This window comes from Rhinatrema bivittatum, chromosome 4 (genome assembly GCF_901001135.1).
Source record: "Rhinatrema bivittatum chromosome 4, aRhiBiv1.1, whole genome shotgun sequence".
Taxonomy (NCBI): Eukaryota; Metazoa; Chordata; class Amphibia; order Gymnophiona; family Rhinatrematidae; genus Rhinatrema; species Rhinatrema bivittatum.
In genome coordinates this window covers 79,005,166-79,019,963 of record NC_042618.1, presented here as the reverse complement: position 1 = coordinate 79,019,963, position 14,798 = coordinate 79,005,166, and the positions used below count along the sequence as shown (strand labels likewise).

General features: G+C 39.5%; 1 protein-coding gene across 1 annotated transcript in view; it reads right to left on the bottom strand.

Moving 5' to 3' along the window:
- The window catches only part of MDGA2 (MAM domain containing glycosylphosphatidylinositol anchor 2), a 1,648,575-nt gene that overhangs the window by 1,093,739 nt on the left and 540,038 nt on the right, over positions 1–14,798 (bottom strand). Inside the window, exon 2 of the mRNA XM_029598388.1 lies at positions 5,804–5,943. Within this exon, the coding sequence (XP_029454248.1) occupies positions 5,804–5,943 (140 nt within the window). The remainder of the gene's footprint in view (positions 1–5,803; positions 5,944–14,798) is intronic.

Sequence of the window (14,798 nt, the reverse complement as noted above, 5' to 3'; positions counted from 1 at the left end):
AAAATGACTCATGCATGATTTATTCCTTACTAGATAGAGGAGAAATGCAGCATATTTTTTCTGCAATTACCAGCAAAAATAATTGGACTCAGAAAAGAATAAACTGGACTAAAATGAACTAAATGCTTAGAGAAACTGAACTCATTGACTGATACAATGGTTTTCTGTCAGAGTCTTGGAGAGAGATTTTGAAAAAAAAAAATTGAGCACCTAAATCACTGGATAGACACAGCCCTGTACAGATACACAGAAGACCTATCTTGCTCCACAGAGCTTACAATAGTCTGTAGGAAGTGTATTTATTGCAGAACCCTACTTAGGATTTAAAAGCAGCTTCAGAAAGGTGAGCTTTAAACTGGATTTGAATATGGCCGGAGGGGAAAGCATAGAGGTAGTTTTGAAAAACCATGCGAGCATCCATGTGCATGCGGCTGAATCGGCACGCACATATGGCCTCGCCGATTATATAACATGTGCGCGATGACTCATGCGCGCAAGTGGGGGTGATTTTTTTTTAAACTGTGGCGACACAAAAGGCCTTTCCCCAATTTCCTCCCAGTCTGCTCCAACTAAGCAGCAGACTTCAGGAGAACTTACCTAACCCCTACCTACTCTGCCTCCCTTTACATCTCTCCTCCCCGACCCCTAAAACCCCTCTTCCTACCATTTTTTTTACATTTTGGAACTTCCTTCATCTTACATAATGAAGTAAGTTCCGCACACTGGCCGGCTGCAGGCACGTGCTTCCCCGGGACAGGGCCTAATGGCCACTGTCCAAGCCGGCTCCCGCCCAGCTCCTTTTACCGAGCTGGGAACTTCTGCGCATATGGCCAGGACATTTTTTAAATGTGCTCGGCGCGCATGGCCCAGCCACGCACATATCCCCAGTTTTTGTGCATGCAAAGCTTTTAAAATTTGACCTATAATGCGCAAACTCAGGAAGTCTATTCCAGGCACATGACACAACAAGGCAGAAAGTGCAGAGTCAGGAGTTCACATTGGAGAAGGAAACAGATAAGAGCAATTTGATGAATGAACAGAGTTTACGACGAAGGGCATAGGGAGAGAAAAGAGAAGAGATGAGGAGCTACAGAGTGAATGCATTTTTAGATAAGCTAGAGAAGCTTGAACTATATGAGGAAGTGGGCAAGGTGCCTGTATAGTGACTTGAGAAGTGGAGTTACATGGTCCTAACAATGCTGAAAACAGATAAGTCATTTAGCTGAATTTTGAATATATTTCAGTGGGGAAAGACAGTTCAGTGAGAGGCCCACAAAGAGCAGGTTGAAGTAATCTAAATGGGAGGTGGATGTTCTGTCTCTGCAATGGATGTTCTGTCTCTGCAGTGTATTTATGTATATATTTCTTTCTTACACTGCCACCCTGTGTCATCTTATGATATTGCTTAGCTTAGAGTCTCTGCAAGGTGTGGAGCACTACTATTTTCCTACTCCGTGATAAATACCATACGAGATTTTTCCTCTGTTAACTGCGAGACTTGTGAGCTTCCTCTCTTAATTATGGTGAGATATGTGACTTGGTCCCTCCCAATGCAGTTCTCAAAATGTGGAGCGTGTTGAGGGACGGCTAATTTTGTGTTGCTGTAAGCCTGTTCTTATTTGCTACTCTTTATTAAATGCAAATTGTGAACAGCACAAAATTGTGGACAGGGAACTATTGATCTTCTGTTTCACTTTATCCGCGCTTATGGTTTGGGTTTTTTCCACCATTTTGCTTTGCTTGAGCTCCTTTTCCTGACAGGTTTTTGTTCAAATGTTTCTGAGCTCTATTTCTGTTTGCTCTATGTCTCTCTCTATGCTTTTCTCCTCTTCTTATTGGTCTCTTGACCTTAGGAATGCTTAGGACAGTTTACTTCCTGCAGGGACTTTCAGTTAAGAGAAGGCTCTTGGCAGGATAACAACTTGTTCTCATCCTCTTTCAAATACTGAGAAGCATCATCTTTTCACCTCTTAGTTAATATGAATCCACAGCTACTGTCAACTGTCAGAGAAACTTGTTACAGCTGTATAAGTCTCATCATCCTGTTTCATAACTCATGGGACCTTGTCATCTACTGTGAGTATTGAATTGTTCTTCATTCAAATAAATGTTTTTGGTTACTAAGAACTGAGTTTATCTTATATCTGCATCTGGAGAAGGGGTTTAGTTGATTATCTAGGCACTCACACTAGACATCGAGCAACCAAAGGTAGTACAGTAAAAACATGTTGAAAACCTAAAGGAGCTATTAACCAGAGGATACAGCAAAAGTCTAATTGTATGGACTTTTCAGGGGAGTAAGTATAGAGGATTCCTTCTGCAAATTCAAACACAGAGTGTAGTTGCTGCATGTATCTCTTCTAGTTCATTCATATGTGAAAAGTCAGCTAATAAGCAAAGTTTCAAATCTGCAGCTAGCTCCCTCCCTTAGCAGTAATTGCATCACTACCCTAAAAGTAGTGTTGGGCTGATAAGAGCTGTAATCTGATCTTGTCAGTCTTACTATTGTCAAAATTGCAGAAAATACTCCTATAAACAGGAAGCTCATTGATAATGTAAATGAGGATGCTCCCCCAGCCAAGGCTGCTCTTACTAGGAAACATGTTTGACAGCCAAAGGCTTAGAAAATAATGAATCTGAAAAAACTGAAGGTGGTTAGTAAAATGTGGGAAGAATTGCAGTCTGATAGAAAGCAGCTTGTTAGCACTGAAGGTATCAAAGAAATTCAATAAGCCATAAGCCAACTCAAGTGCAGTTATAAATGTTACCAACTCCAGTCAAACAGATACCTCACATTCTTAACAGAATCAATACTGGAGGAAGTATTGAAGAGACAGACCTGCACAAGGCAGTGATCTAGAATGTGACAATCTAATGCAACAGGTCAAATTAACTAATGAAGTAATATACTAGATCCTCACAAAACAGATAGACAGTTGAGGCATCTATTGATTATGTAGAACTTTTTAATCATACTCCTAAAAATTGTACATGCAATAATCATGAATCAGAATACATACATAATCACAATTTTTTGCATTTAAAAATTGTGAATATGTATTTATTGCGATTCATCATTATCGCACATGTATTAACATATACAATTTTTAGGAGTATGATTAAAAAGTTTTACATGACTGATACATGCCTCGATATTGTATTGTACAATCTAGTGCAGGACACTATTGCACAAGCACAACAAAGAATTGAGAGTTTAAAAGAAACTGCATCCCAGTACTCCAGCCTTTACAGATGCTCTTAGGTTTCAAAGTCACTGAAATTAGTCCACTCAAACCTGTCCTCAGTAAACGCACCCCTGACACCTCTCCCGTATCTCTCCAAAACTTAAAATTATGAAATAGATCCTATGATGGGGCCGTGGTACTCCCTAGCATCCTGCTCAGTTGGCATCAGTTTGATGATCATCCTGAGAATTACAGAACATGAAGATCTACATTCAAAAGCATCCTCAAAGTCCTGAACATCACCGCCAGTGAAGAAATGGAGCTGTTAGTAAATCACTGGGGAGCGAGACTTCAGAATTTGTGAAGTGGTTAAGATGAGTACATATAGACAATCCCTCAGCAGGCCTGGCAATGATGTGGAGAAGAACTGAGCAGCACTATGGCAGTCCTGAAGTCATTGAAGATGGTCTCCTCCAAAGAACTGAGAACTTTCCAAAAATCTCAGACACAATCATAAGCTACAAGAAATTGGACATTTGCCCTTAGAAATAAACAAATCTATACCTCCCAGGCTTCAGCTTTCTAGGCACTGCTCATGGAGTGAGTCCATATGTGAAGAAACCGCCATACAGCCTTCAAGAAAAATGGATTTCCATAGGTTCAAGTTATAAAGTAAAGAATAACTTTGTTTTTCCTCCATTCATAGTTTTTTTTCTAGGTCATCCGGTACCAAGCAGTGACAAGAAATGATCCAAGTTTTAAGTCTGTTACATCAGATGACATTTCAGATGTGACCAGTGCAAGCCACCTTCAAGATGGAAGATCAACTAAAAGATATGATAACACAAAAAAACCCATATCTGTACACAAGACAGAGGTGTCATACACTATATCGGTACATCCTGCACATATGCCGGTAGAGATGTGCATTAATTTAAAACGAAAGTGCCAAACGTGACAAATAAGGCTAATTCGTTTCATCTGAATTGACTCATGGTCCCCCTGAATGGAACAAACCCAATTTGTTTGTTTCATTTTAAACTAATGCTTTGGGCCTAGGTCCCATCCTGAAACTAGGGCCTTGCCTAGAGTATAGGCCGAGACACAAAGCAGGGACCACAGCCTATGCCTGAGTGCAATGCTGCGACCTTGGCCAAAGTCTGAAGCTGGTGCCTCGCCTAGTGCATAGGCCGAGGCCTAAAGCAAAGGCTGTGGGCTAGGCCCGAGCACGATGTCGGGGTCTCAGAAGAGGCATGGGCAATGACAGAGTCTTGTCCGAGACCCCTGAAAATTTAAAAAAAAAAAAATACTTACCTGATCTGTCAGGTAATCTGATGAAGGCCAGGTCCTGACACCGGGGTCTCAGCCTGGACACAGGCCTGATACCACAACCCAACCCAAAGGCTGGGTTCTGATGCCGCAGCCTCGGCCTGGACCAAGGCCTGATGCCACAAATTGTCCCAGAGGCCGTGTCCTGATGCCTGGATCTCGACTGAGCCCAGGCTCTACTCTGCGACCCAACCTGGTGGCCAGGTCCCAACACCGGGGTCTCAGCCCAGACCCAGGCCCAACACTATGACCTGGCCCAAAGGCCAGCTCCTGACACCTGGGCCTTGGCCCGGACCCAGATCCGATTTATTTTGTTTTTTGTCAACTGTTATATTTTTATTTATGTTATATTTGAACTTTGTTCAAAACTATATTATATATTTAATACTATATTTGTATTCCAACCAGAGCTATCCCAATGGGTAGTTAATAAATCAAAGGTGTAAATAAATAACAATGGCAAAAATGTAAACAGATTAAGACTGTCTTCCTTTTAGAATGCTCTTCCAGAAAATCAAATTATTAAAAGTTGTTCCTGGGAAAGCTGATATAGGTAATGTGCAGTTGATCTTGTGTGAAAATGTTTCTTAAACATCTGAAAAAGCAATTCTAAAAATAAATACATTATACACATACTTCATGCCACCCAAAAATGTATATAAATTGCAAAAAAAAAAAATAAAAAATTGTGTGGTTGGATTCTGACCATGTAGTTAGTAAAGCTCCAAAATATTTTCAAGAATAGTAGATTGTAGGAGTTTAGCACCAGATGTCATTTGACCTTTTTCTGAATCAAATTAAAGTCAGGCTAAGTGGGCCTTCAACTTAGCAGCAGAACCATACATCTTAATATAAAGCCTAAATGGTGCTTACTGCCTACTGCCAGCCAAGATTTTATAAATAGTTAGCCTTTTCTATTGACTCACAGATCTTTAAACTCACACACTGTTCTCATTTGCTCAGACTAATTTTTTATGACATAAAAACACATAAAAAATAAAACATTTGGATTGTAGGCCTAAAAATCATAAGCACCAAACTTGAATCCCTATGACTGATTCAAATTGAACAGAAAAATGTCTGATTTGGTCACACAGTATGATCTATATCCATTCAGTTCAAATATGTATTTTTTTTAGAAGAAAAACTTTCATAATTTATATATTATGAACCTTTCATAATTTCTCAATAAAATTTCAAGTTCAGATGTTAATATTGTGGACCGAAATGTCCTATCTTTCACTTCTCTGCGGGTCTATGCCATAGGGTGTTACAGATTTCAAACTCACCTGTGGCCGAGGGTGGCCGGTTACGAGGCAGGTCAGCTCCAGTGTCTCCCCTTCCCTAATGGTGTATACTCGCTCTGAGTACCGCTCCTCTTCAATGTTACAGGCTAAGCCTGAATGCACAATCCTTACCGTGGGTGGAGCTGTCAGAAATAAGCAAAAAAGAAACAGAAAGGTAAGTCTAGGAGCTTCTTGCACAGTATCCAGCGCCATCGTGCCACAACAACTCCAGCAGATCTGATGAGCAAAGTAAGATGTTGATAAGACCTAAGCCTTTTTTATTTAGTCCTGATAATTTGCTTTCTGACAGTGAAATCAGACCCTGAGATAGTCTTTAAGAAGAAAAATAAGGATGTCTAGATGCTAAGTAGATTAGCTATGGAGCAGATTTTATAAGGTGCGCGTGGTTCCCGGCATGCACGCCGATTTTATAACACGAACGCGCCGGCGCGTACATATTATAAAATCCGATGGCCACACGCACATGTGCACCGGATTTTATAATCCTCATGTATCTGTGGGTGGCGCACACAAGGGGGGGGGGGAGAATTTATGCAAACTCCTCGAGTGCATGCATACTTTGTAATTATGAGACCTATTGAAATTTCCTAATCTATTAACATTTTAGCATTACAGCAAAAGTATAAAAATAAAAGAGATAATATATATTATGAAAAATGAAAAGAGAAAAAAAGGTCAGAACAACTGAGCTCATAAGGCAGCCAAGTTGATATTTTGAACATTCTTAATATTACTGTTGCTTTAAGTCAGGCCAATTCTTGAGAAAATCATCAGAATTCTTCAGACAACACTGGTATACAAATTTTTAGAACTCATCTGCCTCAGCGATAAAATGTGTCATTTATTATAGATGTTGATGTGTTGAATTCAAATATAACAATTAAACCAGCTGATTGGCTACTGTTTCCATGATATTTAAGTTTTTATATTTAACCTCTATGTCTATTGTGTAGATAGTAGGGTTTCAATCATAAATTGTAAATGTAATTCATTTCATGTATTTATGGTTGCATAATATTTCTCCTGACCTGTTTATTTAACACTTTAAAAATTAAACCAACAAAAGGATTATAGAAATAAAAATTGCTATGAAACAAAAGGTAAAAATCTATTTTATATATATATGCACATAGTTTAGTCCTTATTCAGTGGCTACTCTGCTCTTTTCGGCTTGTCTCTTGTAATCATTAAATGGAACATTTCTTGTCACTGTGGAGCAAAAGTCTGCAAGCATTGATGGGCTCCATTTGCTCTGATACTGTTTCTCCTTTGCTGCAATGTCCTGGTGAAATCACTCGCTATGCTCATCACTCATTTGTGGGAAAACAATCTAGATGACATGTTGCAGTCAAGGCTTTTGTACGCCTTGAGAAGGTTTTCTGTCCTCTCCTTATAGTTGTTTGCCTTGTTGTTTCCAAAAACAAATGTGTTACCACTAACTAGAAAGCTATCCATGCTGTCTTTTCCTTGCAATGCAATGCACACTTAAATACATCAGCCTGGATTTTAAACTTTTCCTAGGATTACCATACACCACTTTCAGACCACTGCAAATACTACATAACTCGGCTGCCAGAATACTTACTGGTAAAGGCAGAAGAGATCATATCACCCAAACACTTGCAGATTTACACTGGCTCCCAATAGAACAAAGAGTTCAATTTAAAACACTATGCACAGTTCATAAGCTAATAAATGACGAAAATTCTGACTGGCTAAACACCGCATTACGATTACATGTCCCTCAAAGAAGTCTCAGATCGGCCAATAAAGCACTACTAACCATACCCTCAGTAAAAACAGCAAAATTGACCCAAGTCAGAGAGAGAGCACATTACCCCTGGAATTAAGACTAATGAAGGACTTAAAACTCTTCAAAAAAGGCTTAAAAACATGGCTCTTCAAAAAAGCATTTCACAAGGAGGTAGCGGAATAACAACACATACACAAAGCAGGAAGTCACCAAGTAAAAGCAGAACTGCTTATTTTTATTATCTTCTCACAATTAAGTATTAAATGAGACAGTTAATCGTAAATGGTAACCACACCCATTCCCCATTTAGAGTATATTATTGAACTATGTAACCGTATAATAATGGCACCCTTTGGATAATTTAGAAACCACATATTTGTGCCTAACTGTAAACTGTTGTGATGGTGCACTGCTAAACGACGGTATAGAAAAGTTTTAAATAAATAAAATAAATAAATAAACGTGCTGTGTGCATAAAATCTGTGCTTTATGTGCGTGGCCGGGCCTTTCGCGTGCCAAGCCAGTTTTCAAAGGGGCCCGGCCACGCACATAAAGCCCGTTACGTGTACAAGTGCCGGGCATCTTCAAAGGGGCAGGCTGGGGGTGTGTTCTGGGTGGCGAGGGGCCATTGTTCACCGTCCTGGAGACTCGCTCGCCAGCAGCTGGCCAGCGCACGCAACTGACTTTAGCTTGGTTTAGGGGGTGGGGAGGAGAGGGGAAGACGTATGTGTAGGGGGGTAGGAAAGTTGCCTCCCAGTCCCCTCCTTAAATGGAGTAGACTGGGAGGGACCTGGGGAAGGCAAGAATGCATTGCTGCACGAAAATTGCTAAAGTCCCCCGCCCTTGCACGCACCGTCCACACATATGCGCGCAAATTATAAAATCTGGTATGCATGTGTGTGCAGACCACATATTTTATAACATGAGCGTGCCAGCGCGTGCATGTCATAAAACTGGTGCATCCATGTATGCAACTGGGAAGCGTGCGCACATGGACGCGCACATGCATTTTATAAAATCTATCCCATCATGTCAAAGAAGTTCATGAATCTGAGGGCGAACAAAGACACCTTCCTCTGTTTTAGCTTCACTTAATCTTGGAAATTTAAAGCTGAGGTATTTGAAGGCTGCTTTAGTTTTGTCCATGTCCTTGACAAACTTCTTCATCAGACTCAGCATTCAATATTTATTGATTGTTTAACTTGCCAATAACATCAATCTTAAAAATGCTTTTATTTTAGGTGATTTTAATCTACCTCTGAATACCATCTGCAGAGACCTACTCACATCAATGCAGGCATTGGGCTGGTCCCAGCAGATTAATAAATCAACACACAAGCTCGGCCATACTTTGGACCTAATTTTCACGCTAAGCCCATGGTTGCTCAATGAATCCTTGGACTGTGACTTCCATGCTGTTCCCTGGTCAGACCACATGATAGCTGCCTGATTAAACAGCCATACCTGGCATTTCACAGGGAGTCAGAACTGTGTATGGTTTCACGGTGAGTGCATGACCATTTTTTTTAGCAGTAGACCCCTAACCTCCTCCAAACCATTGAAACTAATAGCCTACTAGAAAGATGGCAAAAGCCATTACATGAAATATTAGATACCATTGCACCTGTTAAAGCAATTTTCTCAGCTGAGTTAAAAGCTAAAAAGGCGAGGTTCAAAGGACAGAGCACCACTGTCAGAAGAAAAAATGTGAAGCTTCCCTGTTATCTTATCAGGAGAAACTCACTGCCTATAGGGAAGCCATTGATCATGCCAAAAAAAGATGATTTTCAACTTGTATCAGTGGAGGTGCCTCACAGCCCTGTGAGCTTTATAAATTGTAAACTCTGTCAAAGTTCCCAGCTCCTGGCCACCTCACATGTACTCATTCATCTTGTGAGGAGATGGCTTAATTCTTTCTAAGAAAAATCTCCCTGTTGAATGGCTCTTTGTCCTGTCTGACATGCTGAGAGACTCCTGCTGAGTCATCCGCATATTAGGAGAGTTTCTCCTCACCCTCAAATGCTGAAGTAGATTGTAATCTTAGCACAATGAAGGACTCATACAGTCTTTTGACACATGTTCAACAGCATACATTAGTCCTTTGTAAGAAGGTGGTAGGCTTTATAGTCAACCTGGTTAATGCCACATTTATTGAGGGATATGTTCCACACTTTAAAATTGCTTTGGTCTGTCTCATATTGAAGACCGTTATTTTGTGTCCAACAAACTATCTAGTTATTACTCTATCTCTACAATGCTTCTTCTTGCAAAGATTATGGAAAAAATAATGCTGAATCAACTGCAAGAATATACATTGATGAACATCAATTTTTTTATGGTTACCAATTTGGTTTTCAGGCCCACCACAAAACTGAGACCTCTCTTCTGTCCTCATTAGGACCAGATTTGACTCTGGGACCAAATATTTATTGGTGCTCTTAGATATCTCCTCTCCATTTGACACTTTGGATCACTTTATTCTATTGGGACATTTAGAATCCTTGGGTATCACTTCCACTGTACTTTCATGGTTTTCCTCTTACCTATCTGCATGTACTTTCCATGTGCTGATTGGTGATGCTATATCAGACTCACATGCTGTGTCTACAAATGTGCATCAGAGATCTTCCTTGTTTGCTTTGCTGTTCAACATATATCTCTCACCTCTGTGCACTGTACTTCAGAAATTTGAAGTGTCATTCAGCATGTATGCTGATGACATACAGTTTTTTTTACACCTGGCAATGCCTTGGCGAAGTTATTGAATTGCATAACTAGGATAAGGACTTGGACCCAGTAAACAGGATATTCTTGAATGTTAATAAAATAGAGATCATCCTAATGGCTAGGACTGAAATAAATGATTGTCCCTCATCTTTCAGTTTTGAGGGTAAGATGATCTCTATTTCCACTCATGCCCAGAACCTAGGAATAATTGTTGATTCTACTCTCATGTTCCACCAGCATATTAACTCTTTAATTAAATCATCCTACTTCAAAATATGAATGCTTTGGTCTGTGAAACCATTCCTTTATCCTTATGATTTTTGGACTGTTGTTCAAGCTTTAATTCCATCACCATTAGATTATTGCAATTTCCTGTTACTGGGCTTACACTCATCGTCACTCAAATCTTTGCAATTAGTACAAAACTCAGTAGCCCACCATGTGACTGGCACCATGGTACATGCCCATATTGCCCCTGCATTAGCTAATTTCCATTGGCTTCCTGTTGCAAGTCATGTTCAGTTTAAGGTAAGGTGCTTGGTCTTCAAAGCTCTACATAACCAGGCGCCACACTTTTTAACCTCTTCTGTTCAGAAATATCAACCTGCTCACTCATTGCACTCCACATCACAGAATTTCCTTGAGATTCCTTCTCCTAAGTTATAAGGCTTTCTTCATCACATGACAGAATGGAACAAAGTACCTCATGAAATCAGGTTGGAAGACCTATTAAACTAGGGCAAGAGAACACTGAAGTTATCTCACCTTACTCTGACTTTCCTCACTCCAAATCATGTCAAATCTTTACTGAGATCTACTGTGTTGTTTGTATGTCTCACTCTGCATGAAAAACTGGCCCCCAAACCCTAGACCACCACCAAATCCTCACCTCGAGTTACTATCTGGCCCTCCTATAGTGGTATAAATAGTTGACTACTAGGAAAGCCTTATAAAAAGTCTCTCTCTCTCTCTCTCTCTCTCTCTCTCATTATCATATCCATGTGCCTCTTCCTTATCATGGGCATTATCCCTATGAAAAGTATTGCATTTTGATGAATCTAGGGGATAGTTAGCAACCGCAAATTAATTTATTTATTTGAAAAATTTTATTCCATAGCTTCCTAGTATCTATCCAGTACCTATCACAATAATACAATCATAAAACATCACAATAGCATAACAATAAAACATGACAATATAATATGACATAAAAAGTTAAAACAATCCAACTTCACCCAAATGCCTGTTCAAAAAACAATGTCTTCAGGCCTTTGCTAAATAGTTTTACATCTTCTTGCTTATGGAGCTGTAATGACAATTTATTCCATTCAAACACTGTTACAGAACTGAAAGCCCGAGCTCTTGTCTGAAGCCATTTAAATTTATTAGCAGAGGACTAGCCAATAAGTGGGTACCTTCTGATCATAAAGATTGTTTCATAATGTACCGATTGATATAATTTCTTAACAAACATGCAATGTGATATGGTTTTTGCTTGCTCTACTTCATTTTTGACTGCTTTGTTATGTTTATGTCTGTTTGCTCCTAATATTTTGCTCATTGATATTTTGTAATTATTGTTTTTGATTGTTTTCAATGATGTAATCCATTGAGAACTGTAGATCACCAGAATATAAATTTATTAAATAAATACATCAATAGATTAATTTGAAAGGGTGGTAACAAAATATTTCTTGATTCAACAAGTGCTGGTTGCTGAATACTTTTCCTCCCAGGATCCAATGACTACTGGAGTGGCCAGTCTCTTTTGATGTAGTGGGAATCTCTCATGTGACCAGCCCATTCACAGAGGAAACAACAGTACTTTATATATCAAGTCTGCAGACCAAGTAAGAGAGCAACAACTTTCAAGTCACCACAAAGCTGCTACTGATGTTGATCATAGTTTATGCACCACAAAAGTTGTTTCATGTTGTTATAACTTTCCTCCATGTGGACTGCATGACCAACTGGAATTGATGGTAAAACACTGTTTGTGTCCAAAAAGTAAGTATTATCCAAACTCAGTCATAGATGTATTCATAGATTCAGTCAAAGATGAATATTTGAGATTCTTTCCCTTCCTAACTCACTTATCCTTCACAATTCCCAAGTCAAAGGTTGAATATACTGACCCAGTAGCATATCTCAAAAACTAAAACCAATCTACAATTTTAAGTATCATTTTCATTCTCAGTGACCCAGATTTAGTAAAGTTTGACTACATTCATTTTGGAAGCATTTAGGCTGTAGAAGAGTGTAATTGCAACATTTTAGCATCATTTCAATTGTTGCATTTATTTCAAGAATATTGGCAGATACTAAGTATTCTCAAGAATTGTCTGGAACTGAAAGCTGCAGTAGGTTATTCAAAATATCAATTTGGCTGCTTTGGTTGGTCTTATTGTGTTCCTTTTTTCATAAAATATACTATTTCTTCTTTTTTATATACTTTCATTATTTTATATTAAAGCCATGTCCAGTTTTTTAAAAACTAAGTTTACCCTTTATTTTTACTGTTTGCTGTTTTATCTTTTATATTCATGCTTATACATGCATCAGTATGGTGCTTGCAACGTTCTGATATGTTCTGATCTATTATTAAATCTGTCATTAAAATTGTCTATTGGACTTGAAAATTGGAGGGTGGCCAATATAATGTAAATCTTAAAAACAGGTTCCAGCGGTGATCCAGGAAATTAAAAACAGGTGAGTCTGATTTCAGTGCCAAGAAAAATTGTAGAAACTACTCTAAAAAACAAAACTATTGAACATAAAGATAGACATAGTTTAATGGGCCATAGCCAACATGGTTTACCTAAGGGAAGTCTTGCCTCACCAAACTGCTACATTTTTTTTGAAGGCATGAATAAACATGTGGATAAAGGAGAGCCAGTTCATATAAGGGTAGATTTTCAGACATATGCGCGCGTGTCCATGTGTGCGGGCTACCCAGCGCGCGCACATGGACGCCCAATTTTATAACATGCGCACGCCGATGCATGCATGTTATAAAATCGGGAGTTGGCGCATGCAAGGCATTGTGTAACTTGCGTGTGCCGATGCCCACGGCCTTCCCCAGTTCCCTCCCAGGCCACTCCAATTTAAGAGTGGCCTGGGAGGGAACTTCCCTACCCCCATTCTAATCTTCCTACCCCTTCCCCTAACCTTCCACCCCCTAGGCCTAACCTAGCCCCTCCAAAACCTTTTGTTGTACCTCTTGTGCCCCCAAAACCTTTTGTTGTACCTCTTGCGCACTATGCCAGCAAGCAATCCTCCGACACAGCGGCAAATGGCTGCTGTGCCGGCGGTCTCTAACCCCACCCCGCCCACTCCCTGCCCCTTTCCCAAAGCCCCAGGACTTACCTGTGTCCTGGGGCTTTTAGTGCGTAGCCAGGCCTTTGAAAATAAGCCCGGCGTGCATTGGCATTTTAAAATCTGGTCCTTAGTGTATCTGGATTTTCAGAAAGCATTTGCTAAAGTACATCATGAAAGACCCCTGAGAAAATTAAAAAGTCAAGGGATAGGAGGAGGCAGTGCCCTGTTGTGGACTGTGAACTGAAGATTAATGGATAGAAGACAGGGGTAGAAATAATTGATCATTTTCTCAATGCATGAAAGTAAATAGTGGAGTGCCCCAGGGATTTGTACTAGGACCAGTGGTTTTTAACATATTTATAAATGGTCTGGAAAAGGGAATGAGTGAGATGATCAAATCTGCAGATGACACAAAATAATTTCAAATTGTTAAATCAGAAGCTAATTGTGAGAAACTACAGGAGGCCCTTATCCGACTGGGAGACTGGACATCCAAATTGCAGATGCAATTTAATTTGGGGAAGTGCAAAGTGATACTCATAGGAAAAAATAATCCAAACTGTAGTTGCACGGTTAGTTTCCAAATTAAGAGTCACCACTCAAGAAAAGGTTCTAAGTATCATCATAGGCAATACACTGAAATGATTGGCTCAGTATATGGCAGCGGTTCAAAAAAGCATGGAGAATAAAATGGAGAATGTCATTACGCCTCTGTATCACTCCATGATGCAACCGCACCTAGAGTAATGTGTGCAGTTCCAGCCACCATTGTCAAGATGTATACAGAGGAAATAGAAAAGGTTCTGAGAAGGGTGATCAAAATGATGAAGAAGGGAAAATGATTCCCCAGTGAGGAAAGGTTAAAACATGTAGGGTTCTTCCGCTCGGAGAAAAGATAGCTGAGGGGAGATATGATACAGGTCTAAAAAAATCATTAGTGGAACTGAATGGGTAAATGTAAATTGGTTGTTTATTCTTTCAAAAAAGACTAAGACTAGGGGACTTTGTATGAAGTTACTAAGAGCACATTTAAAGCAAATATTTTCACTCAATGCACAATTAAAACTTGAAATTCATTGTAAAAGGATGTGATAAAGGCAGTTTGCATAGCTCGATTTAAAAAATGGGCAACTTCCTGAATAAAAAGTCAATAGACTGTTATTAGCCAGGTAGACATAG